Source organism: Ranitomeya variabilis, chromosome 2 (genome assembly GCF_051348905.1).
Source record: "Ranitomeya variabilis isolate aRanVar5 chromosome 2, aRanVar5.hap1, whole genome shotgun sequence".
In the NCBI taxonomy this organism is placed as follows: domain Eukaryota; kingdom Metazoa; phylum Chordata; class Amphibia; order Anura; family Dendrobatidae; genus Ranitomeya; species Ranitomeya variabilis.
Window position 1 is genome coordinate 881,251,258 of NC_135233.1, and position 27,897 is coordinate 881,279,154.

The 27,897-nt window shown below is 44.1% G+C and overlaps 1 protein-coding gene across 2 annotated transcripts in view; it reads right to left on the minus strand.

Annotated features, from left to right (window-relative positions):
• The window catches only part of ATP13A3 (ATPase 13A3), a 182,141-nt gene that overhangs the window by 14,295 nt on the left and 139,949 nt on the right, over positions 1-27,897 (minus strand). For both annotated transcript variants that reach the window (XM_077290356.1, XM_077290355.1), the window contains exons 24-30: positions 21,698-21,740; positions 21,294-21,403; positions 17,092-17,188; positions 12,360-12,432; positions 9,178-9,355; positions 8,925-9,097; positions 49-137 (exon numbers count right to left, since the gene is read on the minus strand). In XM_077290356.1, the coding sequence (XP_077146471.1) occupies positions 49-137; positions 8,925-9,097; positions 9,178-9,355; positions 12,360-12,432; positions 17,092-17,188; positions 21,294-21,403; positions 21,698-21,740 (763 nt within the window). The remainder of the gene's footprint in view (positions 1-48; positions 138-8,924; positions 9,098-9,177; positions 9,356-12,359; positions 12,433-17,091; positions 17,189-21,293; positions 21,404-21,697; positions 21,741-27,897) is intronic.

The window sequence follows — 27,897 nt, forward strand, 5'->3', positions numbered from 1 at the left end:
TACATATGTAGAAGGAGGAGACAAATGGGTCATTACCATATATCTTACCTCAAAGAAGTCGTCGATCGATTCAATGGGATACAGCATGAAGAATAGTATTAAGGCATAAATAGCCAATACAGAGATTACAAATAGATCTATGGAGAGACAAGAGCAGGGGCTGTTACACATTTTATATTGGTTTGCAATCAGTATTCTATAGAACATATCTTGTACGTTAAAGGGAACCTGACAGCTGATCCATGCTGCTCGACCCGCGGACATCATGCATAAGCCTTGTATGTCTGACTCTGAAACGCTACATGTGTACAGGGAGAGACCTGATGGGAAGAAGCCATCAGAGACCCAACTGTTCAGCGACTTACCCGAGCGGCTCGGTCCCCAGCGGCTTGTAAAGTAGGTTTTTCTCCGAGACGCTGCAGCGTTTTTGAGTCAATCAAAGATGGCTGAAATCACACAGCCAGTGTCTCATACATGCTTTCTGTGGTTCGGGCAACATGAGCCTGGTGTTCGGTTACCTTTAACAATTAGGCCAGGCTCACATTATATCTATGTCCCTGTTCAAGTCTTTGCCAGGAGGCGTACGATGTGTCACTGATGGATCAATTGACTTCAATTAGACTGCATTAAACCTCACTGAAATCAATGGCTGCATCAGGCGCCCGTCTGAATCCTCTAAAATCAGCCCTCCCACAAAAGTTATGAATGGAAACAAAGAATTAAAGGGGTTTCTATTACATGGACAACCCCTCACAATTCACTATGTTTTCCCTAATTAAAATAACTCCTATACTCACCTCCGATGCTCAGGACAGCCAAAGTCAAAAATGCTGGAATGGCGCTGGCACCGGAGGGGAGTATAGGTGTTATTTCACTGGGGGAAACATAAGGATTCAGTAGGGGTTGTCGGAGTAATGAATAACCCCTTAATGTGAACTCAGCCTTACCAAGACAATTTACCCCACATGGAGAAATGTGTTTTTTACTGAATACAAGTTGAGACAATGAAGAGTGTATGAACGTATTAAGGAATTAAAAGGCACGTGAGCGCATCATAAATGCAGATACTATAGATCAGTCTGCTGCCATCTTCAGATACTATTTTGACAACTGATTATGTAAACCTTTTGGATGTAATGAAGTCTTTAGTACTGCATTATCATCACTGCTACAGTTGTGGCCAAAAGTATTGACACCCCTGCAATTCTGTCAGATAATACTCAGTTTCTTCCTGAAAATGATTGCAAACACAAATTCTTTGGTATTATTATCTTCATTTAATTTGTCTTAAATGAAAAAACACAAAAGAGAATGAAGCAAAAAGCAAAACATTGATCATTTCACACAACTCCAAAAATGGGCCAGACAAACACCGGATTACGTACCGGTAATGCTCTTTTATAGAGCCACGACAGCACCCACTGAGAGAGGGGATCCGCCCCTAGGAACAGGAAACCCTACGGAGAGATAAAAGGGGCGGCCCCCCCTCGCTCCCACAGTTTGGGTTACAGAGATTGCGAGGAACCGCCCACAAGTTTTAGTAGGTCATTCTATATTAACATTTCATCTTTGACTTAATCACGTATATTTACAAGAACCAATCACCCTTATCAGTGCTCATATGTAAACTAATATATAAGGGAGGGAAGTGAAGGGGTGCTGTCGTGGCTCTATAAAAGAGCATTACCGGTACGTAATCCGGTGTTTTCTCTTCGCCACGACAGCACCCACTGAGAGACTTTCAGAGATAGCTATTTGGGGGGGATTATCGTGTTAAGAACTGATCTACCGAAACACAAATCAGTGGAAGCAGATAGATCTAATCTATAGTGACTATAGAAGGTAATAGGCGAAGACCAGGTTGCGGCCTTACATATGAGTTCTATTGGAACCTCTGCTCGCTCTGCCCAGGATGATGCTATTGCCCGGGTTGAGTGTGCCTTTACAGTCTCGGGTGGATCTTCCCCTTTAGATGAATAGGCCAGGTATATCGCCTCCCGAATCCATCGAGATAATGTGCCTTTTGTGACACCAGCTCCTTTCCTTTGACCCTGGAAGGAAACAAAGAGAGCCCTGCTCTTCCTCCAGGCGCTAGTCCTGTCTAAGTAAGTCATTACAGCCCTTTTCACATCTAAGGTATGGTATTTCTCCTCTTCCTGATTTGTAGGATTATCATAAAAAGTAGGAAGAAGAATTTCTTGAGATCTATGAAATTTAGTACATCTCTTAGGTAGGTAGGAAGGGTCTGTTTTCAGGACGATTCTATCTGGAAATATTGACAGAAAGGGAGGATCTACTGATAGTGCCTGTATGTCACTTACCCTTCTTGCCGATACTAATGCGACAAGAAGAGTAGTTTTGAGAGTAACGTGTTTAATGTGAGCTGAGTGTAGTGGCTCAAATGGGTGACCTGTCAAGGCCTCAAGGACTAGATTAACATCCCAAGGCGGTATGCGGGGAATCTGAACTGGTTCTGACCTCTGGCAGGCTGAAATAAATCTAGTTATCCACCTATCACCCGCTACATTGTGACTATACAATGCCCCTAGAGCAGAGACTTGTACTTTTAAGGTATTAACTGAAAGACCTAAGTCACGTCCTTTCTGGAGAAATTCTAAAATGTTAAGTATAGGAATTTCGTTTGACAAGGCCAATGGATAAAGACTTAGAAACTTCCTCCATACTCTTACATATATAGAAGTAGTGGATCTTTTCCTACTTAATAATAGAGTATTAATTACTTGATCAGAGAAACCCCTTAATTTCAACAATTGCCTCTCAAATTCCAGGCTGTCAACCGTAGACCCTTCACATGAGGGTGGTTGAATGGCCCCTGGAAAAGAAGATCCTGATCCTCTGGGAGAATCCATGGATCTGAGATGGACATAGCTCTGAGCAGGGAGAACCATGGTCTCTTTGGCCAAAATGGGGCAATCAGGATTATATTGGCTTTGTCCTCTCTTATCTTCCTGATTACTGTTGGTAGAAGTATCAGAGGAGGAAAGGCATACGCTTTCTGAAATGTCCAGGGTACCTGGAGAGCATCGAGAAAATCGGGTTTGTCGGATTGGAACATTGAAGCGAACTTTTTTAATTGCCTGTTGTCTCTTGTAGCGAAGAGATCTACCTCTGGTAAACCCCATTTTACGGTTATCATTTTGAAGATTCGATGATTTAAAACCCACTCCCCTTGGTGGAGGGTATGGCGACTGAGGAAGTCCGCTTTTGAATTGTTCACTCCTCTGACATGTAGTGCTGATAGAGACAGTAGATGTTTCTCGGCTATAGTTAGGATGTCTTCGGCTATAGACATGAGTGTTCCTGATCTTGTTCCTCCTTGATGATTGATATACGCTACTGATGTCATGTTGTCTGACAGAATCCTTGTATGTGTTCCGTGTAGCTGCGGAAGGAATTCACAAAGAGCGTGATGGATAGCTTTCAGCTCTCTTATATTAGACGAGTCGTCTGACTCCGTAACCGACCATAGACCTTGGGCTACCTGATCTCTCATATGTGCTCCCCAACCACTAGGACTGGCATCCGTGAATATTGTGTTTGAAGGTTTAACTACCCAGGGGACCCCACTAACCAAGTGATCTGGTTCTAGCCACCAGGATAGAGATTTAATTACGTCTTCAGAAAGGGAAATTTTACCGTCTAGATGACCTTGTAATTTTATTTCCTCATGTAAAATTGCATATTGTAAACACCTTGAATGAAATTGGGCCCATGGTACTGCTGGGATACATGACGTGAAGGAGCCAAGGAGGGACATGCCTTGTCTTAAAGATATTAGAGGTTTATCTATTACCGACTGTACCTTATTTCTTATTGTCAATTGCTTGGATTGTGGTAAGAAACATTTTTGGCTTATGGAGTCTATTATAATCCCCAAGAATGTTTGTCGAGTAGTTGGAAGAAGTCTAGACTTTTCCCAATTCACCAACCACCCTAGCCTCTGCAGGGACGAGACCATATTACACAATCGTTGGTGACATTGTGATGGGGAACTTCCTACCACTAAAAGATCATCAAGGTACGGAATTATGAGGGTATCTTTTACTCTTAGGTATGACATTACTTCCGACATTAACTTAGTGAATACCCTTGGAGCTATTGATAGTCCAAAGGGCATTGCTGTATACTGAAAGTGTCGTATACGTCCATTCAACACAATCGCCACGCGGAGATATTGTTGATGTTCTATAAAAATTGGCAGATGGTAATACGCATCTTTTAGGTCGAGTACCGTCATAAAACAATGGGGAGACAACAGTTTTATGGTGGATCGGATAGACTCCATTTTAAAGGTTTGATTCTGCAAAAAGGTGTTCAATTTTTTAAGGTTCAATATGGTTCTGAAAGATCCATCTGGCTTTGGGATTAAAAATAGAGGGGAATAGAACCCCTTTTTTTGCTGAAGAAATGGGACTTCCACCAAAACCCCTTTGGCTAGAAGGTTCAATACCTCCTGCTCCAAAGCCTCCTGCTGTAACTGGGTTTTTAAAGAAGTCAATAGAAATGAGTCCGGCGGGACTCGGGAAAATTTTAATTTTAGGCCGAAGGTGATGATACTATTTGCCCAAATGTTCGAAGTTATTTTCTGCCATTGATCTGAGAAGGAAGACAATCTACCTCCGACAGGCAGATCTGTTCTAACGGGGTTTTTCCTCAGTTTTGTAAGGGCGCTTCCCAAAAAGTGCTCCTCTCTGTCTGGTGTCTCTAGTGGCCCAGCGATCTTGGCTCTTGAAATCCTTCCTCTTGTTAAACATGGGCTTTCGGAACGCCCTCCTATAAGATGGAAGGTAATTATTATTAGGGAAGCCCTTTTTCCTCTCCCCTGCTTTAGTCAGGATCTCGTCCAGCTTAGTACCAAATAGGTACTCACCCTGACATGGAAGACCACACAATTTGGATTTTGTCTGGGGATCGCCTTTCCAGCCCTTAAGCCACAGGGCTCTATGTGCTGCATTAGTCAGCCCCGCCGACTTGGCCGCTAATCGTATTGAGTCAGCAGATGAGTCTGCCAGGAAGGCTGTAGCACCCCTAATTAAAGGTATAGAGGCTCTCAACTTGTCTCTAGAGAGACCGTTTTTAAGTCCTTCTTCCAAGTCATTTAGCCAGACTAGCATGGACCTAGCGGTGCATGTAGCTGACACAGCCGGTTTTAGGGCTCCCGCACAAGATTCCCACGCTCTTTTAAGGAGAGAGTCGGCTTTGCGGTCCAAAGGATCTTGTAGTGAACCTGAATCCTCCACAGGTAGCAGGGATTTTTTAGATGTGGAAGCCACTGCTGCGTCTACTTTTGGGGCTTTTGACCAGGTCGAGAATTCCTCATCATTAAAGGGATAACGTCTCTTTGAAGATGGTGGTAGTCCCCTCTGCCCCTGGCTTTCCCACTCTTTTTTAATTAAATTTTTAACTGCTTCTATCACCGGAAAGGAGGGTCTTTTCCTTTCGGACAGCCCAGCGAACATTATGTCCTGCTGTGTTTTAGGGGTCTTAGAATCCTCAATGCCCATAGTGTTACAGACGGACTTCACCAGGTTATCTATACTGTCGGTGGGGAAGCACGTATCTTGATCCTCATCCGAGGAAACATAATCCCTAGAAACATCCGAATCTGCATTCTCTAATTCGGAAGATTGGTCAGATATGGGTGAAACATACTCTCTTGTCCCCTTAGGACGCGTTTCTTTTCCCGAACTATGCAGGGCTTGTAGTTCTTCTCTAATCAACACTCTAATGTCCTCAGATTTAACCGAGGCCTCTTCCCGTAAGGTGGAATCAATGCATGGTTTACAAAGTTTCTTTGTGTAACTATCCGGAAGGGGCTGAAGACATATCGCACACTGTTTGTGTTTCGTTTTTTCAGTACATTTTGCCTAGAGTGTTAGAGAAGAGGGGACAGCAATCAGCTTAATAGGGTAGATGTACACTCACCCCAGTGAAGCGTCTGTGAAGGTACCGGCTGACGGGGAGGAGACTGCAGAGGCTTGCTCTTTTTAGAAGATCCACTCCGCTTGGAGCGGCTGCTGCTGCTGGCATGGCTGCGAGGAGTAGTTGCGGTGGCCTCAATAGAAGACATCGCAGGGTCCTGTGCCGAATCCATATTGGACGCCGGAGTGTTACCGCCGGCGTCCTTTTCACATGGGGGCCGCCATCTTCTTCCTGTTGAACCCGGAAGTGCTAATCACTTCCGGGTCGCGGCCATATTCCATATGCCCGCGCTGTCACCGGCACCAGCGCCGTCTCCTCCCTCTCCTCGGAAGCTTTTCAGCTTATACTTCCGGGGGGCATACTGGGGCTCCACGCCGTATAAGCGCTCGCCGAGGACGGCGCAGCGTTCCCCATTACAGCGCTAACTCCCCGCAGACGTTCCGGATGACTTTCTGTGAGCCAGCACTCTCCAGCCCTGGCCTCACAGCGTCTGCCAGCAGAGGGGGGAAGCTGACACCAGGACCCCCGACGCTGCTTCCAGCTCTGGAGCCCTTGCCGTCCTCACAGGTAAACCGCGCAAGCGGCATCCAGGCTAGGCATCCTCTTCTCCGTGGATTTCCCATAGGAACAGGAAACCAAACTGTGGGAGCGAGGGGGACCGCCCCTTTTATCTCTCCGTAGGGTTTCCTGTTCCTAGGGGCGGATCCCCTCTCTCAGTGGGTGCTGTCGTGGCGAAGAGAAAAAGTATTGGCACCCTCAGCCTAATACTTGGTTGCACAATCTTTAGCCAAAATAACTGCGACCAACCGCTTCCGGTAACCATCAATGAATTTCTTACAATGCTCTGCTGGAATTTTAGAACATTCTTCTTTAGCAAACTGCTCCAGGTCCCTGATATTTGAAGGGTGCCTTCTCCAAACTGGCATTTTTAGATCTCTCCACAGGTGTTCTATGGGATTCAGGTCTGGACTCATTGCTGGCCACCTTAGAAGTCTCCAGTGCTTTCTCTCAAACCATTTTCTACTGCTTTTTGAAGTGTGTTTTGGGTCATTGTTCTACTGGAAGACCTATGACCTCTGAGGGAGACCCAGCTTTCTCACACTGGGCCCTACATTATGCTGCAAAATTTGTTGGTAGTCTTCAGAATTCACAATGCCATGCACACGGTCAAGCAGTCCAGTGCCAGAGGCAGCAAAGCAACCCCAAAACATCAGGGAACCTCCACCATGTTTGACTGCAGGGACCGTGTTATTTTCTTTGAATGCCTCTTTTTTTCTCCTGTAAACTCTATGTTGATGCCTTTGCCCAAAAAGCTCTACTTTTGTCTCATCTGACCAGAGAACATTCTTCCAAAACGTTTTAGGCTTTTTCAGGTAAGTTTTGGCAAACTCCAGCCTGGCTTTTTTATGTCTCGGGGTAAGAAGTGGGGTCTTCTTGGGTCTCCTACCATACAGTCCCTTTTCATTCAGATGCCGACGGATAGTACGGGTTGACACTGTTGTACCCTCGGACTGAAGGGCAGCTTGAACTTGTTTGGATGTTAGTCGAGGTTCTTTATCCAACATCCGCACAATCTTGCGTTGAAATCTCTTGTCAATTTTTCTTTTCCGTCCACATCTAGGGAGGTTAGCCACAGTGCCATGGGCTTTAAACTTCTTGATGACACTGCGCACGGTAGACACAGGAACATTCAAGTCTTTGGAGATGGACTTGTAGCTTTGAGATTGCTCATGCTTCCTTACAATTTGGTTTCTCAAGTCCTCAGACAGTTCTTTGGTCTTCTTTCTTTTCTCCGTGCTCAATGTGGTACACACAAGGACACAGGACAGAAGTTGAGTCAACTTCGATCCATGTCAACTGGCTGCAAGTGTGATTTAGTTATTGCCAACACCTGTTAGGTGCCACGGGTAAGTTACAGGTGCTGTTAATTACACAAATTAGAGAAGCATCACATGATTTTTCGAACAGTGCCAATACTTTTGTCCACCCCTTTTTTTATGTTTTGTGTGGAATTATATCGAATTTGGCTTTAGAACAATTCTTTTTGTGTTTTTTCATTTAAGACAAATTAAATGAAGATACTAATACCAAAGAATTTGTGTTTGCAATCATTTTCAGGAAGAAACTGAGTATTATCTGACAGAATTGCAGGGGTGTCAATACTTTTGGCCACAACTATACATACGTTCTGTCTTTAAAGGGAATCTCCCTCTGGGACGTATATGACCTATTAATATGGGCATACAGGTAATAGAATTGTTAAACTAGCCCAACCTGTATGCCTCATATTAATGGTCTTGTTGTAGGGAAAAGTTATATTCTTTCTTTATGCTAATGATTTCTTCCAGGCTCCGGGGTGTGCGGTGCCTGGAAGAATTCCCTTCCTTCTGTCTTCATTGTAATACTACCCCAGAAGATCCCCGAATGCAGTGCCAATAGAAGGGAGAAAAAGGTACATAATGTGGAGGGAGTGCAGTTGCAGGATTCCAGCGCCACAACTGACGTGCATGGGATGGGGGTAGTATTACAGTGAAGTCAGGAGGCAGGGATTTCTTCCAGGAACCGCACGCCCCAAAGAATGGAAGAAATCATTAGTATACAGAAAGAATATAACATTTCTCTACAACAAGATCACTAATATGAGGCATACAGGTAGGACTAGTTTAACATTTCCATTACCTGTATGCCCATATTAATAGGTCATAAATGTCCCAGGGGGTGACAGATTGCCCAAAAAGCAGCAGATATGGCACAACTGCACGAGTGCAGGGCTACAAACGTCCATTACAACAATTTTTACAAAGCTGCAACACTGTAATATAGCTGCTAGTAGTAATGTAGCAACAAAAGAGTAATGCAACATAACATTCCAGGCACAGCCATTGTCTTGTTTTATACAGAAATTATTTAATGTTTCAGTAGAAGAAAAAAATTTAAGTTAGAACGTAAACATTACAGTATAACAGAACGGGAACACGTACAATTTCTGTAGCTGGGTTGGCGAAAAGGTTTTCCTTTTGAGAACACAACTGCCACAATGAGGTATTGGAAGCAGGACACGTAGAAAAGAGTGGTGTTTTCATAGTTCTTGATGTTGTGCTCATCATGTTCAGTGTGATTTTCATGGTGACTCTCCATGGATATATTACATGCACTGAAAAAACAAAACCGTAAGTATATATTGTAAAATGATTAACTATCTCTTAATGTTCACTTTCAGGCGGCACCACTCACTTGCTGCTGGGGCTCCAGACCTCGTACCAGGGCTCCTGTTTTACCAGCAGAAAAGCCATGGTCTGGAATGCCAAGCAAATAATGATTTGGGACAGGACAGAGAAGAGAAGGGCTGCCGAAATGAGGCCAGATGGAGGTCTTTGTGCAACCAAGTCTTTCCAGGCTGGGTTTAAACTCACTGGAAAAGAACAAAATGTCATCTTAAACCTTGGAACATACTTTTCATTTGATCTAGAAAATAAAACTAAAAACGGTTCTTCATGTAAATATATGTCCACCAGATGCAAGAAACATACATTACTTTAGTTACCATATATGATATAAGTTACCAAATGAAATTGGTGTGACACAAATGACAATTATGGCCGTTAATTCTACAGAATTTCACGGGAGAACAGTAAAGGACATAGGACACATGGAATAAATTCTGCCAGGAAAAGCTCACAGAGAAAACAAAAAAAATAGTTAAGTTGAATGTAAAACATGCATTGCCTGCATTTTAAGAGAAAACCACAATTTTCAATTTTTTTTTAGCCACATGTGTAACAGATGGAATAACTCCCACCCCAAAATATCTTCCCAGTAAGAACTCCACTCCACAGCATGTACTTTTTGGCTAAAATCCATGTATTATACTGTAAGAATATCTATTTATTTTCTAGTAGCCATGCACTGGAGTGTGAGACATTGGAGATAGAGGACAGCTGACCCCATAATGTGACTGCATTACAGATATAATCCTGGGCACAATTACACAGCCCTACAGGGAAACTGTCTGCCAACCAGGGTAGCGCAAAATAAGAGATACCTCAAAGCTGGCTGCTATAGGCAAAAGAGTCATTTTACCGGGTTCATCTTCCTCTTCCTCCAGAAGAGCATAAACAGGAGAAGATCTGTAAGTCTTGCTCAGATGATCAACAGATTATACCAAAAATGGCACTAATGCACGGCAGAGACTAATGAGCATAAGTACATACTTTGGATGGATTTGAACAAACTTACCTGATAGAAAAAGCAGATACATCACCTTTCAGATGATTAATGTAGTTAGCATTAGTTCTTGGTAATATACATATACATAAATACATATGTATCTTATAGTCCGTATTTTTCGGACTATAAGACGCACCCCAAATTTTCAGAAGGAAAATATGTAGAAAAAAAAAATGTGTCAAATGGGGGTACGTCTTACAGTCCGAATTCAGCTTACCAGGGAAGGGATCGGCACAGGTGAAAAAGTGGTCACAGGGGTCGTTCGGTGGTCCAGGCTGATGCACTGGCCTCTGGGAAATCCCATCCCAGGCTGGTGTGGTGCTGGTGCTCTGTGGGGTGCCTGGGATCTGTGAGGCGGCAGCACTCTGTGGTGTGGTGGTGGCGGGGCTCTGCCGGCATTTCGTCAAAGCCCGGAAGCCCCCACAACTCCGTTGCTGCGATGCGGCGGCTCCGGGAAAATGGCCGTCAGGGTGGCGCATGCTCAGATTCAGATCAGCCCCGCCACCACCACACCAGCCTAGGAAGGGAGGCTACATCGGGACCACCTCCACAGGATTTGTAAGTATATTCCTACCATAAGACGCACCCCCATTTTCCCCCAAAAAAATGTTGGGAAAAAAAATGTGTCTTATGGTCCCGGAAATACCGTACCTCGGCGTATACACAAGTCATTGTCCCAGAGGACGGCAGGGGAGGGGAAGAGGCGGATCACAGGAGAAACGAGCCGGCTGCTGCAGCTATCTCCTGTGCCCGCTGCTAAAGAGAAATGAATATTCACTGCACTGGCAGTAAACATTCATTTTTCTTATAGCGCACACAGTGACAGTAGCCGGCTTCCAGCAGCTGCCGGGCTATCACGGGTGTGCAATACTTAAGAGTTATGAATATTCACCTCTCTCCACTCCCATAGGCGTGGAGTGAACATTAATTAACTTAATGAGCAGGGACACGTGATCGCCTGTCCACTGGAGCTGTGGGCACCAGAACAAGATGCAGCGAGGGCATGCAGGGATGGCAAGTTTGATTTTTTTTTTTTATGTATTTTTTTATGCATGAAAAGTCATGCATACAAGGATAGGGATGAGAAGCCAAGCATACAAAGATGGGGATGAGGGGGCCATGCATACCAAGATAGGGATGAGGAACCATGCATACAAGGATGGGGAGGAGGAGCCATGCAGACAAGGATGGGGAGGAGGAGCCATGCAGACAAGGATGGGGAGGAGGAGCTATGCAGAGAAGGATGGGAATAAGGAGCCATGCAGACAAGGATGGGGAGGAGGAGCCATGCAGACAAGGATGGGAATAAGGAGCCATGCAGACAAGGATGGGAATAAGGAGCCATGCAGACAAGGATGGGGAGGAGGAGCCATGCAGACAAGGATGGGAATAAGGAGCCATGCAGACAAGGATGGGGAGGAGGAGCCATGCAGACAAGGATGGGAATAAGGAGCCATGCAGACAAGGATGGGGAGGAGGAGCCATGCAGACAAGGATGGGAATAAGGAGCCATGCAGACAAGGATGGGGAGGAGGAGCCATGCAGACAAGGATGGGAATAAGGAGCCATGCAGACAAGGATGGGAATAAGGAGCCATGCAGACAAGGATGGGGAGGAGGAGCCATGCAGACAAGGATGGGAATAAGGAGCCATGCAGACAAGGATGGGGAGGAGGAGCCATGCAGACAAGGATGGGAATAAGGAGCCATGCAGACAAGGATGGGGAGGAGGAGCCATGCAGACAAGGATGGGGAGGAGGAGCCATGCAGACAAGGATGGGAATAAGGAGCCATGCAGACAAGGATGGGGAGGAGGAGCCATGCAGACAAGGATGGGAATAAGGAGCCATGCAGACAAGGATGGGAATAAGGAGCCATGCAGACAAGGATGGGGAGGAGGAGCCATGCAGACAAGGATGGGAATAAGGAGCCATGCAGACAAGGATGGGGAGGAGGAGCCATGTATACAAGGATAGGGAGGAGGAGCCATGCAGACAAAGATAGGGATGAAGTTACGATCCATATCCGGCTTATACTCGAGTCAAGTTTTCCCAGTGTTTTGTGCCAAAATTAGGTGCCTCGGCTTATACTCTCTCTGGTCATATACACATATACATACACACAGGTATATTTTTCACACTCTTCACCCACAAAATATTGCTAAAAGCTGGGGAAAAAAAAGAAACTTACTTGTAAACACTACCACCAAGATAATTGCCAGGTCTATAAAGAGAAACTGGAAATCTCCAAGGTTGCTGAGAATCTAACAATCAAAAAAGATTTGGAAATAATCATGCCCTTATTACTATACTGTAGGCAATGTGCATTTCACAGGAGAAGACATTAAGGAGCTATTTATATTATGTCATAACTAAACAGAGGAGCTGATCTTCAGCTATAACTTTTATTAAAGGGAACCTGTCACCCCCAAAATCGCAGATGAGCTAAGCCCACCGGCATCAGGGGCTTATCTACAGCATTCTGTAATGCTGTAGATAAGCCCCCGATGTAACCTGAAAGATGAGAAAAAGAGGTCATATTATACTCACCCAGGGGCGTTCCCGCTGCGGTCTGGGTCCGATGGGCGTCGCGATCCGGTCTGGGGCCTCCCATCTTCATATGATGACATCCTCTTCTTGTCTTCATGCTGCAGCTCCGGTGCAGGCGTACTTTGCTCTGTCCTCAACAGGGCAGACAAAGTACTGCAGTGCGCAGGTGCCGGGCCTCTCTGACCTTTCCCGATGCCTGCGCACTGCACTACTTTGCTCTGCCCTTAACAGGACAGACAAAGTACACCTGCGCCGGAGCCTCAGTGTGAAGACAAGAAAAGGACGTCATCTGATGAAGACAGGAGGCGCCGGACCGCGACACGGTGGATGAGGATGAGGAAAAAGCCAATATGCTAAATGACTTTTTTTCATCAGTATTTACACAAGAAAATTCCATGGCAGACAAAATGTCCAGTGATAAAAATTCCCCATTTAAATGTCACCTGCTTAACCCAGCAGGAAGTACGGCGGCGTCTAAAAATCACTAAAATTGACAAATCTCCGGGCCCGGATGGGATACACCCCCGAGTACTGCAGGAACTAACTATAGTCATTGATAGATCATTATTTTTAATCTTTAAAGACTCCATAATAACAGGGTCTGTACCACAGGACTGGCGTACAGCAAATGTGGTGCCAATATTCAAAAAGGGGACAAAAACTGAACTCGGTAATTATAGGCCAGTAAGCTTAACCTCTACTGTGGGTAAAATCCTGGAGGGCATTCTAAGAGATGCTATACTGGAGTATCTGAAGAGGAATAACCTCATGACCCAGCTTGGGCTGATAAATGGCAAATGAGCTTTAATGGGGATAAATGTAAGGTCGGGTAGAAGTAATAAGATGTATAACTATGTGCTTAATTCTAAAACTCTGGGCAAAACCGTCAATGAAAAAGACCTGGGTGTATGGGTGGATGACAAACTCATATTCAGTGGCCAGTGTCAGACAGCTGCTACAAAGGCAAATAAAATAATGGGATGTATTAAAAGAGGTATAGATGCTCATGAGAACATAATTTTACCTCTATACAAGTCACTAGTTCGACCACACTTAGAATACTGTGCACAGTTCTGGTCTCCGGTGTATAAGAAAGACATAGCTGAACTGGAGCGGGTGCAGAGAAGAGCGACCAAGGTTATTAGAGGACTGGGGGGTCTGCAATACCAAGATAGGTTATTACACTTGGGGCTATTTAGTTTGGAAAAACGAAGACTAAGGGGTGATCTTATGTTAATGTATAAATATATGAGGGGACAGTACAAAGACCTTTCTGATGATCTTTTTAATCATAGACCGGTGACAGGGACAAGGGGGCATCCTCTACGTCTGGAGGAAAGAAGGTTTAAGCATAATAACAGATGCGGATTCTTTACTGTAAGAGCAGTGAGACTATGGAACTCTCTGCCGTATGATGTTGTAATGAGTGAGTCATTACTTAAATTTAAGAGGGGACTGGATACCTTTCTGGAAAAGTATAATGTTACAGGGTATATATAAGATTCCTTGATAGGGCGTTGATCCAGTGAACTAGTCTGATTGCCGTGTGTGGAGTCGGGAAGGAATTTTTTTCCCCAAAGTGGAGCTTACTCTTTGCCACATGGGTTTTTTTTGCCTTCCTCTGGATCAACATGTTAGGGCATGTTAGGGTAGGCTATGGGTTGAACTAGATGGACTTAAAGTCTTCCTTCAATCTTAATAACTACGTTACTATGTTACCCATCAGACCGCAGCGGGACCGCCTCTGGGTGAGTATAATCTAACCTTTTTCTCATCTTTAAGGTTACATCGGGGACTTATCTACAGCATTCCAGAATGCTGTAGATAAGCCCCTGATGCCGGTGGGCTTAGCTCATCTGCGATTTTGGGGGTGACCGGTTCCCTTTAACATCATTTTAATGAACACACAACCTAGAAATGACTAAAGAAGTACTCCTCCCATCAACGTTTTTATCTTCTTAATATATTGCAATCACCACATTATATAGCACTGTGTACTTACTATTGCTCATTTTATCTTTCTATCTAGCAACTTCACTTATCTGCTCTACGTAGAAACAGGAAGTCTCTTTTTCCAGCAAAAATCATTCCCTTCTTCAACTCCTGGCCTAGTTGAAAATTATAGAGGCGATAAACACGTATGTACAAAAAAAAGCCTCAAAATCTGGTTGGTCAGGAACGGGGAAAGATGACCCCGGTCACGAACTGGTTGTGGAATAAGTCATCTAGACTTCTACTAAATGAGGGGCAAGAACCTAAATTAGGTATCTGCAAATGCATGTCTTGCTTTAGAAGATTCTGGCTTGGCTTTATGTCATGTCGGTAAGCTCATCTTCAGTGGTACGTCACTTACTGGGCTCCTTGATGTAGTTTTGATATCATCCCCATTATCTGTTAGTCCTCTCAGTGGCAGCTTTCTGGCTATGCAGTGCACAAGGAAAGCTGTCACTCAGTGGTGGGGGTAGGGATAGCTAGAGTTCACCAATATCAAGGACTACATATCAGGAGCTCATCATTGACAGAAATAACAGGGCAGCAGCAGATGTACAGTGTTTTATTAAAACTACAGCAAAAAGCAACAGTGGTGGAATCAGGATCTCTGCCCATTCTTTAAGTTGCTCCAAAAACATGGTAACTAAACAACTGTAGAACCACACACACCAATATACTAATACCCAGAGAGTGAAAGATATGGTGTACAATATATACACACATACATATAATGTATATAACAAGTATAATATAACAAATATAATGGGAGAGGGGGAGAGAGGGGGAGAGAGGGGGGGGGGGGGGAGAGAGAGAGAGAGAGAGAGAGAGAGAGAGAGAGAGAGAGAGAGAGAGAGAGAGAGAGAGAGAGAGAGAGAGAGAGAGAGAGAGAGAGAGAGAGAGAGAGAGAGAGAGATATATATATATATATATATATATATATATATATATATATATATATATATATATATATATATATATATATATATATATAGGTGAGTGGAACCCACTTAGTGCATAGAGTAAAACCAAAACCCAAGAACAAGGACTAAAAGAGGGAGAAATACCAGGCTAGGATATGCATACATTTTTCTTTTTTTTAATAGCAGATGGTCAAATTACATAACATGATAAACAGTAAATGAAAAAAAGAAAAAAAAAAAGAAAGAAGAAAGGATGTGCACTACAGGACATATAATAATATTGGTAATGAATAAAAAATGGTAACCCACAATGAAATGTTAGGAGACCTGATACTAAAAAACGTATGATGTTAAAAATAAATAACAAAATATTTTGTTTAAAATTTACACAAGTGCATGTAAAATTGGCGTATAATTTAACTATTTGGTGCACTTAATTATTTAATTATATGCCAATTTTATATGCACTTGTGTAAATTTTAAACAAAATATTTTGTTATTTATTTTTTTTAACATCATATTGGATGTTTCTCACTGTCCTTTGTTCACCTCCTTTTACCACACTTTTTTCTAAGTTTTTTTAGTATCAGGTCTTCTAAGATTTCATTGTGGGTTCCCATTTTTTATTCATTACCAATATCATTATATGTCCTGTAGTGCACATCCTTTCTTCTTTTTTCATTTACTGTTTATCATGTTATGTACTGTTTATCATGTTATGTAATTTGACCATCTGCTATCAAAATAAAGATAAATATATGCATATCCTAGCCTGGTATTTCTCCCTCTTTTAGTCCTTGCTCTTGGGTTTTGGTTTTACTCCAAAAACATGGTGACAGGTTCTCCTTAAAGGATCAATATTGACATCTAGGATTGCTATTTTCGATAGGAGGCGAAAGAGACTATGTTCTCTTCCTCTGTGAGAATAATTGCATATTCTTTTTCCAGGGAATATTGCATGGCCTATAAGTGTCCCTACACTTGCTTGCGGGTCTACTTATTGAGAAACTCTTTCCCATTATAAAAAAATAAGTTAACGGGGTAGCGGTGCCAGTATAAACATATGGGAATAGCAGCGGGTAATGTTCCGTACCACACAAAGGAATGGATAATTATAAAAAAGTAAAAATTATGTGTTTACCTGCGCTATGGAATAAAATGCATTCGCAGATGTTTGTCTAATGCATTTTATTCCATAGCGCAGGTAAACACATAATTTTTTCTCTTTCCCATTATACCCAGCTTTTCTTTTAGTAGGTATATGACCAACTAATTATACACTAAAAATTAGTGAAGGATGTCAAGAGCTATCAATCCAAGGATAGCTGTATGATGCCCTAATAGAGAGTTATATTGGCAGGCAATTACCGCAAGTGCAGAAACCCCTGGATAACATTCATAGGGAGCAATAATCAAAGATTATAGTGATGTAATCATATAATACCTGCAATAAATACTCACAGAATACAGTAGAGTAACTGTGAAGTACTGGATAATACTGTACAGAGCCATGAACTTAAACACACAGAAAGATGTAATTAGCGCTGCCCGTCCTTCCCTGTAACAAGAGAATAGAGTGAGAGGCATGTCATGGAGTCCTATGGAAACATGTACACCAATCATTCAAGCTCTGCACGGAAATTCATTTTCTGTCCATCTGATTGGTCAATTCCCCTTGTTGCTATGATGAGCTTTTTTTGCAGCATTTACCCCCATACATTTTGGGAGATTCTCAAGTTTAGGAGTGGTCCCCTATTTAGGTGGAAATTACGCTATTACTTATCATTGATATTTGGACACAGGCTTTTAACTGCTACCTAATATATAACATATGGACAAATATGACTCCCTGCATGAAAGAAGGATATTTTTTACAAATTGTTCTGGAAAAAAAACGAAAAAAAAAAACCATCTGCCTTCTGAAGAGCAAGGAAGAAGCAGACAGGAGCCCTACAATCATCTAGAAATGTGTGGAGAAAGAAAGCTGCACAAGGGAGGAAGAGATCACCCAAGCTGAACTGTATTCACGTATGAAGGAGGGAAAAAAAACCTGCTGACTGATTCCCTTTATGTAAGCATGTAAGCTAGAGACAGCAAAGGCGTAAGTTCACACTGGGCGGTTTTTGTCTGCAGCAAAACCTGATTTCTTGGCAGGAAAGAAGCTGGGGAAAAACACGTTTGCATTTTTTTCATGCGTTTTTGGGGCTCTCTCGTGTCTTTGTGCATGCTAATAAAGTGGAGAGCCCCTAGAGAAAAAGAAAAAACCTACTTCCTGTAATACCGTACCTCTAGATCCTTTGAAAAGCTGGCAATTCATATGCCGCGTACAGTAAAATCAATGACAGGTTACCATAGAGTCGAAAGAATAGATATAAACACATAGAATACATAGATGTATAGATGTCAGTGGCACACACGTATATCTATGTATATATATATTACATGGATAGATAGATGAAAAGCCGGTAATTCATCTGCAGTGTTCGGTAAAATCACTGCAGGAGCCGACAGGATAGAAGAGATGGATTACACACAGTAAATACATATAGATATACAGATGTCTGTGACAAAAATGATTAATACAGTGTGTGCAGCTTACTGTACATGTATTTAATTATTAAAAGATTATTTTTCTGAAAAAAATTGCATGGGCTCCCGAATAATTTTCTTAACCAGCAGACGGAAAGCCGACGGTTGGGGGAAGATGTTTATAGCCTGGGAAGGGGGTAACACCCATGGAGCTTCCCAGGCTATCAATATCAGCTCACAGCTGTATACTTAGTCTTTACTGGCTATTAAAATGAGGGACCCTAAAAGAAAAAAAAGAAAAAATGAAAATGACGTAGGGTCCCCCTACAATTAATAACTAGCAAAGGCTATGGAGACCGCTGTAGGCTGATATTAATAGCCTAGGAAGGGGCCATTGATACTGCCCCCTCCAGGGCTAAAAACATCAGCTCTCAGCCACCCCAGAAAAGGCGCATCTATAAGATGTGCCAATTCTGGCACTTAGCCTCGCTCTTCCCACTTGCCCTGTAGCGGTAGCAAGTGGGGTGGGTGATAGGTGGGGGGGGGGTTCATGTCACCTTTGTATTGTCAGGTGACGTCAATCCCCAAGGTTAGTAACGGAGAGGCATCAATAAGTCACCCCCATTACTATCCCCATAGTCATATTGTAAGAAAACAGACACCCAGAAAAAGTCCTTTATTTGAAAGAATGACAAAGCCTCCTTTAATAATCTTAATTAAACCATACTTATGACTTTGCCTAATTCCACCAAGGCCCTTGCTCTCCTGTAATAAAGCAAAAATAAAATACAACAATGTCCCTCACCTATCCAACATTCTGTCCCATGTCGTAATCCATATCTGAGGGATAAACAGTTTTCAACCTGGACGATGCCAAGATGCGACCGTTCAGGCTGAGAACCACTGGTGAATGAGCTGCTGGGAGCGCAGCGTCAGTGACCGGCGGTTATGTCATCGATGTTACCTCCGGTTACTGAGGCTCCGTTCCCAGGTGGGCCGAAATGCAGTGACCTTGACGAGATGCCCGCTAGCACCGGGTGAAAGTCGCATGGTGCAGAGGCGAATTCACCGCAGTTGAAATTCACCACAGTGAAATTCTCCAGGAGAACTTGACTTTGCACCGTGCAACTTTCTCACGGTGCTAGCGGGGATCTCGCCAAGGTCACCGCAGTTCAACCCAGCTGGGAACGGAGCCTCAGTGACCGGAGGTAACCTCGATGACGTCACTGACGCGGCGCTTGCAGCAGCTCATTTACCACTGGCTCTCAGCCTGGACAGTGGCACCTTGGCACTTTCCAGGTTAAAAACGGTTTTTCCCCCAGATATGGATTACGGCGTGGGACAGAACAACGGATAGTTGAGGGATATTGTTGTTTTTTTATTTTTGTTTTATTACAGGAGAAAGAGTGCTTCGGTGGAATAGGCGTTAGGTGAGTATAATTGTGTTTGTTATTTTTAAATAAAAATGGAAAAGTGTGTTTTGTTTTATTTCTATTTGTTCTGGCTGTGTCTTTATTTACCATATAACTATAGGATTAGTAATGGATAGGTGCCTTATAGACACTTCTCCATTACTAAGCCATAAGCTTGATGTCACCTGACAATACAAAGGTGAAAATGTGACAAACCCCACAAATATGAACTCCAAAATTGGCACATCTAATAGATGTGCATTTTCTGGGCAGCTGCGGGCTGCTATTTTTAGGCTGGGGGGGTTGGGGGGGGGGGTGCAACATCCATGGACCCGTCCCAGGCGGAGAATACCAGCCTCCAGCTATCGGCTTTAGCAAGGCTGGTTGTCAAAAACAGGAGGACCCCACGCAGGTTTTTTTAAATTATTTATTTAAATAATTTAAAAAACAGCGTGAGGACCCTTCTATTCTTGATAACTAGACTTACTGAAGCTGACAGCTGAGGGTTGCAGCCGCCAGCTGCGAGTTTTACCTGGCTTGTTACAAAAAATAGGGGGAACCCACGCAGGTTTTTTTTAAATTATATATTTACAGCGTAGGAGCCAGCTAATGAATACATCCATCATCCGCTCCTGCTCTCCCTGTTATTAGCGGCAGCAGGTGTTGGATGATGGGAGCAGTAGTACCATCGGCTGACACCAGTGAGCGGAGATAAACTGTATACCTCCGATCACAGCTGAGTGCTCCCTCTGTCTTTTGACAGCGTGGGAACCGCGGCTCTCTGACCAGTGGGGATGGTTTCACCGCTGGTCAGAAGCGGTGTTTGCTGTGCTGTCATGCATATGACAGCGTGTCAAACACTGTAATGTCGGGCCCCTCATTCAAGTGAATGAGGTTTGGGTACGCTCTGCTGGATGACAGGCCGTATTGATGCATCATGCAGCCTGCCATCTAGTTGTAGATGGGGCTGACTGTGGGGTCACATCCTGCTGTCCTTTACTTTTCTGCAGCAAATACGCTGCAAAAAAGTCAGCCTGTGTATTTGCAGGGTTTTCTCACTATCCATTCATGTCAGTAGGTGAAAAACGCTGCAAAAACGCTGAAAGAAGTGACATGCTCTAAGTGAAAAAAAAAAACGCTGCAAAGCACAAAATCCTGATGACAAAGAAAACTGTGTGTGCATGAGATCTCAGAAATCTCATAGGCTTTGCTGGTACTGTAAACAGCAGCTGAAAATTAGTATAAAAAACGGAGCAAAAACGCCCAGTGTGAACTTACCCTAGGGGTTATATAAAAAAAAATAAAAATAAAAAAAAAAAGATTTCAGCAATGCTTTTTTTCTTTTTTTAATATCAAGCTCAGTGGTTTTGTTTGTCTGCAATGATTGTCTTAGCTTCAGTAGGTTATTGTACCTCCTGGTCCGATACCCTCCCTCCTGAGATAGGCAATTGTCTGTGGACATTGTATATACAGAGCCTGATGTGGGCGGGGATAGCTTCCTCAGCTCTGCTTCACTGCTAAATCTAGAAGCTCTGATTGTATCAAAATGGCTACACCCAGTAATCAAGCGATACATCGTTGGATTTACGGTCTCTCTGCCTACATAATACAATTTTTAAAAAGGTATTATCATTATACCAAATGCTCATGGCTCTTAAGATTTTTTTTTCACAGGACTGGAATATAGATAAATTGTTGTTGTAAGGAAGTAGATGATTATACCGTATCAGGTCCGGCACACATTTTATGTTAGGAGTCTTGGAGGTGAAAGGTGATGCTACAGACGCCTCTAATTCAGACAATGATATCCCTCCATGTGCCCTCTTCAGTGCCTGAGAACATATGCAATGTCATAAACAAGAACACGTATCAAAGTCAGAATATGTAAAAATAGTGTTTCTAAGCTACTACTAAACGTCATCAGCAATCAGATTACAAAGCTCTAGTATGGGAAAACAACATATTTTGTAATATATGCCTCTTCATAGATCACCCCATTGGATGGATTGCGGCCAGAACCAGGCCTCATTTCACTGCAGTAGCTACATCAGCCTGATCTAGCGAGATGTTAAAGAGATGAACAAAAAGGTCTATGAAAGAATATAGCTATTAGACGTATCACTTACCCCACAATCATTTGCTCCATCTCCACACATGCCAACATAGTAACTGTAAAATAAGTAGGCAAGCCATTAAAATACATAATACTATGATGGGCCAGGAGTAAAACAAAACAAGATTGTTATTTGGGTTCTGCAACCAAGTTCTAGGACAGACAGTTACCGAGGACCTCAAACGTACCGTAATACCCTAAAAAAATGGCATACTCAACCATAATATGACTGGACACGCACTCTAAAGATGTTCAAGATTAGTGATGAGCGAATATACTCGTTACTCGAGATTTCTCGAGCACGCTCGGGGGTCCTCAGAGTATTTTTTTTAGTGCTCAGAGATTTAGTTTTTATTGCCGCAGCTGAATGATTTACATCTGTTAGCCAGCATAAGTACATGTGGGGGTTGCCTGGTTGCTAGGGAATCCCCACATGTAATCAAGACCATTTTAGGTTTTTCGCATATCTAGTTTGAAGCGCTCTAAATGTCATTTTTATACAATTTTTTGAATCAACTGATATCAGGGTGAGGGATGGAATTTAAAAGGGAAAAAAGTCATAGTTACTCACCGTTAACGGTGTTTCTCGGAGCCCATGACAGCACTACGGAGAGAGGGGATCCGCCCTTCAGGGACAGGAAACCTACAGATAAAAGGGCGGTACCTCTCCCTCGCATCAGTTGGTTTACAGAGCATCAGAGGACCTCCAGGTTAGTTACAACAGAGAGAACATTATATTATAACATTTCTTAAAAGAGGAACCCCGTGCCTAAACTTATAGTATATACATCATATAAATTATATAAATTATATTTTAGAAAAGTGCTCACCGCACTCGTGATGGGAGGGAATAAGCAGGTGCTGTCATGGGCTCCGAGAAACACCGTTAACGGTGAGTAACTATGACTTTCTCGGTCTCCCATGACAGCACTACGGAGAGAATTGCAGAGATTAAGCTTAGGGAGGGACCACCGCCTCAAGGACCCTTCGTCCGAAGGTTAAGTCAGATACAGAGGCTAGATTTAGTCTATAGTGCCTAAAAAAGGTTGATGGTGATGACCAGGTGGCCGCCTTACAGATTTGCTCTATTGATACCTCTGACCTCTCAGCCCATGAGGTAGCTACTGCTCTTGTGGAATGCGCTTTTATACCATCCGGGATTGTATTCCCCGAAGATGAATATGCCAAGGCTATTGCCTCCTTAATCCATCTGGCTAAGGTCCCCTTGGACGCCCGGAATCCTTTTCTGGGACCCTGAAAACAGATAAACAAAGAGCCTTCCTTCCTATACTCCCTGGTGGAATCTAGGTATTGGACTAGGCATCTTCTAACATCTAGATTATGGAAGTTTAGCTCTTTCTCGTTTTTCGGGTCTGGACAAAAGGATGGTAGGGATACCTCCTGTGACCTGTGAAATTTTGATGTCATCTTTGGCAAGTAGGCTGGGTCGGGTCTAAGAATGACTCTATCATCCAAGATTTTAGTGAAAGGTGGATTAGAGGAGAGGGCTTGGATGTCACTTATACGGCGCGCAGATGTTAGAGCTACTAAGAGAATAGTTTTAAGTGATAATGTTTTCATGGAAATCGTTTGTATGGGTTCAAATGGAGGGCCCGTTAATGCTGAAAGGACTAAATTTAGGTCCCATGAGGGTGTTTTTTGAATAACTAAGGGTTTTGATCTTGTAACCGCCTTAATAAATCTTATTACCCATGGGTTAGCAGCAATGTTTTGGTTATATAAGGCTCCTAAAGCTGCTATTTGTACCTTAAGGGTACTGACTGCCAGCCCCTGCTCCAGACCTTTTTGTAGGAACTCCAGAATTTTAGGAATTGAAGGCCTGTCCTGGATCTTTACCTTGGAGACAGATAGGAATTTCCTCCATGTTTTCCCATAAATTTTAGTGGTGATGGGCTTTCTACTTTTTAAGAGTGTAGCCACTAAGTTATCTGAGAAACCTCTTTCTCTTAATAGTCCCCGTTCAAAAACCAGGCTGTCAAATGGAGGTTCGACTCCTGTGGGTGGAAGATTGGACCTTGATGTAGAAGGTCTGGCATATCCGGTAGAACCCACGGGTCTGATATCGATAGTATCCTTAGCCAGGAAAACCATGCTCTTTTTGGCCAGAATGGGGCAATCAGGATCATTTTTGTTTTGTCCTCTCTGACTTTCCGAATGACTGCTGGAATCAGAATGGTTGGCGGAAAGGCGTATGTCAGTTTGTGTGTCCATGGAATCAGAAAAGCATCCAGAGCCTGGGGATTCCCTTCTGGGCTTAGAGAACAAAATTTGCCTACTTTTTTGTTTTTGCAATTGGCGAACAGGTCTATTGTTGGTGTCCCCCACATTTTTGTGATCTGATTGTAGATGGATTGGTTTAGGGACCACTCGCCTTGTTTTAACTGAGTCCGGCTCAGGTAATCTGCCCTTTCGTTGTTTGAACCCTGGATGTGTAGTGCCGAGAGGGATAGTAAGTTTTCTTCCGCCAGTTTGATAATTTTGGCTGAAGAACTCATCAGTGAACGAGACCTTGTTCCCCCCTGGTGGTTTATATAGGCTACAGTCACTTTGTTGTCCGAAAGAACTCGGACATGGTGTCCCTGAATATCGGCTAGGAAAAAAAGAAGAGCATGATATACCGCCCAAAGTTCTTTTTGGTTTGAGGATGCCAATAGTATTTGATCTGACCAATTTCCCTGGGCTATTTTGTCCCCCAGGTGGGCCCCCCACCCTTTGGGGCTCGCATCGGTTGTTATTATCCGAGAGATGTTTGGTACCCAAGGGACTCCCTTTGACAGGTTTTGGTCTTTTCCCCACCAGAGAAGGGAATGAATAACTGACGAATCTAGGGTGAGCCGGCTTTCCAATTTGTTTTTTAGTAATAATTGCCATTCCAGGATGTGCCACTGAAGCTCTCTTGTATGAAATTGCGCAAAGGGTATCGCTGGTAGGCATGAGGACAGAGAGCCCAGAAGCGACATTGCCCTCCTTAGAGTCATTGAGGGATTGTGTAATGTTCGCGCTATCATGGACAGTATGTTGTCTTTTTTGGGACCCGGAAGTCGGCATTCTTGGACCCGAGAGTCCAATGTCAGTCCTAGGAACTCTTGTACTTGACAGGGTTCCAATTTCGATTTTTTTACGTTTATAAGCCATCCCAAGTCCGTCAGGATGGTCATCACTTGGTCTCTCTTTTCTCTGCAACTTTGTGCTGAGTTGCTTGCGATAAGAAAGTCGTCCAGGTAAGGGACTATTAGTATATCTTGTTCCCTCACGTGGGCCATCATTTCCGCTATTATTTTTGTAAATATACGTGGGGCTATTGAAATCCCGAATGGAAGAGCTTTGTATTGAAAAAACCTTATTTGGCCCTTTATGGAGACTGCCATCCTGAGGAATTTTTGGGATTGATTGTGGATGGGCACATGATCGTATGCGTCGGTTAGATCTATTACGACCATGTAGCAGTTCGGGAAGAGAATCTTTATAGTGGACCTTATCGTCTCCATTTTGAATTTGTAATTTATGACGTATCTGTTTAGGTTTTTTAGATTTATAATTGTCCGAAAGGACCCGTCGGGCTTTGGTACTAAAAATAGAGGGGAGAAAAACCCCTCCCCTACCTCCTGAGGAGATATTTCCCGAATCACCGATTTTTGTAGTAGGGTCATGATTTCCTCCTCTAATGCAGTCTGTTCTGCAGCCGAAGATCTTGTTTTTGTTATCACATAGTTCCGGGGAGGGAAAGACACAAAATCTATTTTTAGGCCATACCGTATGAGATTTAGGATCCAGATGTTGTTGGAAATTTTTTCCCAGGCGGGAAGGAACGATGTTAGTCTTCCTCCCACCGGAGGATAAATGTCATTTGGAGAACTTTTTGTCACGGGAGGTGTTGCCAAAGAGGTAACCCCTATCCCTTCTCCTTCCTTCTTCCCACTTATTCTGCTCTCTGGGGGGTCTACGACGAAAAAATCTGCGGCTCCGAAAAGACTGTTTAAAAGGAGTTGGACCCAGATTTGGAAACCCCTTCTTCTTATCCCCCGCCTTTTGGAGGATGTCATCCAGGGTTTCTCCGAATAAAAAATTGCCCTCACATGGGATAGAACATAACTTTAATTTTGTCTGTAGATCTCCCGGCCAGCTCTTTAGCCACAAGGTTCTTCTGGCAGCGTTGGAAAGAGCAGCGGCCTTAGATGTTAGGCGTACAGAGTCCGCCGAGGAGTCTGCCAGGAACGCTGCTGCTGCTCTCATTGCAGGGAACGAATCCAGCAATTGTTTTCTGGGTAACCCGTCTTTGATCTGACTTTCCAGCTGGTCGATCCACACCATAAGGGATCTTGAGGTGCAAGTAGCTGCAACAGCAGGTCTCAGGCTACCCCCAGCTGATTCCCACGCTCCCTTGAGGAAAGTATCCGCTTTTTTATCTAGTGGGTCTTTGAGGGTACCCATGTCCTCGAATGGCAGCGCGAATTTTTTCGAGGCTTTGGCCACTGCAACATCTAGTTTTGGTGCCTTATCCCAGAAAGAGGAAGCCTCATCCTCGAAGGGATATTTTCTTTTAAGGGAGGGTACCGAGGAATTTCTTCTGTCCGGTTTCTCCCACTCTTTTTTAATTAATGTCTGGACATTAGGATTTAGGGGAAAGGTTCTTCTCTTTTTTTGTCCCAGACCTCCAAACATCACATCTTGGGCCGTTTTGTCGGGTTTGGGATCTTCCACCCCCATAGTAGCCCTAACTGCTCTCACTAAGGAATCCACTTCTTCTAGTGGGAAGCAATGTCGGCCCGACTCTTCCTCAGATGAGGAAAGGGGGGACTTTGAATCGTCCGAATCAGCATTTTCGGATGACGATCGGGCCGAGTGGGAATGTACTGATTCCTTCACCTTCTTCACCTCTTTTTTGGAGGATAGAAGGGCATTCTGAACCTCAGATCTGATTACGTTTTTAAGTTCAGAAGCGAAGTCGGGGGTCTCCTCACATAGTAAGCGTTGAATGCATGACTTGCAAAGCTTTTTCTCCCAGGTTACTGGTAAAGCTTTGTTACAGGTGGGGCAGACCCTATTTTTCCTTTTCTCCGTGCTCTTCTTACCCTAATAAGGGAGAAGAGGGAGCCCCATTATAAATATGTACATTCACGAAGATCACTCACCACCTGGACGTGGAGGCAGGTACCGGTTCTGGAGGGGGACTCGGGCCTGTTAAGGAAGGTGCTTGAGACGGAGTATCAGTCTTCGCAGCGGATCTGCTGCGCCGTGTGGAACGGCTGCTAGATCCACTCCTGGTGCTCTTTTGGCGCTGCTGCCCTGGCTGCAGCTCCTGTGGATCGCTGTCCTCCATGGTTACAGGGAGAAAGTGCGACCCTCATGTGCGCACAATCTCCCTTTTTGAAACCGGCGCCAATCCCCCGGCGTCTGCCGCACTTCCGGTTCCTGCTCCCAGGGAGAAGATTTTACTGCGCATGCGCGCGCGATGACCCGGAAGTCCTTGCCGCATTTCCGGTGCGGCGGCCATCTTTGTACACCCGGAGCGTGCAGCAGTCGGCGCAGGAGCTCCGGGTGATCAGCGCCCCTTCTTCCTATGGAGTCTGGCGGCGTTCTCCCCTCGCTCACCCTGAAGGACCCCTCGGTCCCAGCGGTGGCGGCTTCGGGAGCCGGACAAGCCGTGGCAGGAGCCTCCTCGCTGCCAGAACTCGACCGCCCGGTCCCGGTCTCGGTCCATCGGTCTTCATGTCAGGTACCGTCCGATAGAGAGGTTCCCTGTCAGGGACAGGAAACCAACTGATGCGAGGGAGAGGTACCGCCCTTTTATCTGTAGGTTTCCTGTCCCTGAAGGGCGGATCCCCTCTCTCCGTAGTGCTGTCATGGGAGACCGAGAAAATGAGCATTATTATCCCCCTTTTTTATATACCATATATACTCGAGTATAAGCAGAGATTTCCAGCCCATTTTTTTTAGGCTGAAAGTGCCCCTCTCGGCTTATACTCGAGTCATTGTCCCAGGGGGTTGGCGGGGTAGGGGGAGTGGTAGGAGTGGCGGCTGTCACATCATACTCACCCCCTCCTGAAGTGGTCTCTGCACGTCCCTGCTTCTCAGATGGTCTCGGCGCCAGCAGCTCTTCCTGTGTTCAACGGTCACGTGATACCGCTCATTAAAGTAATGAATATGGACGCGCCTGCACTCCCATAGGCGTGGAGAGCATACTCATTACTT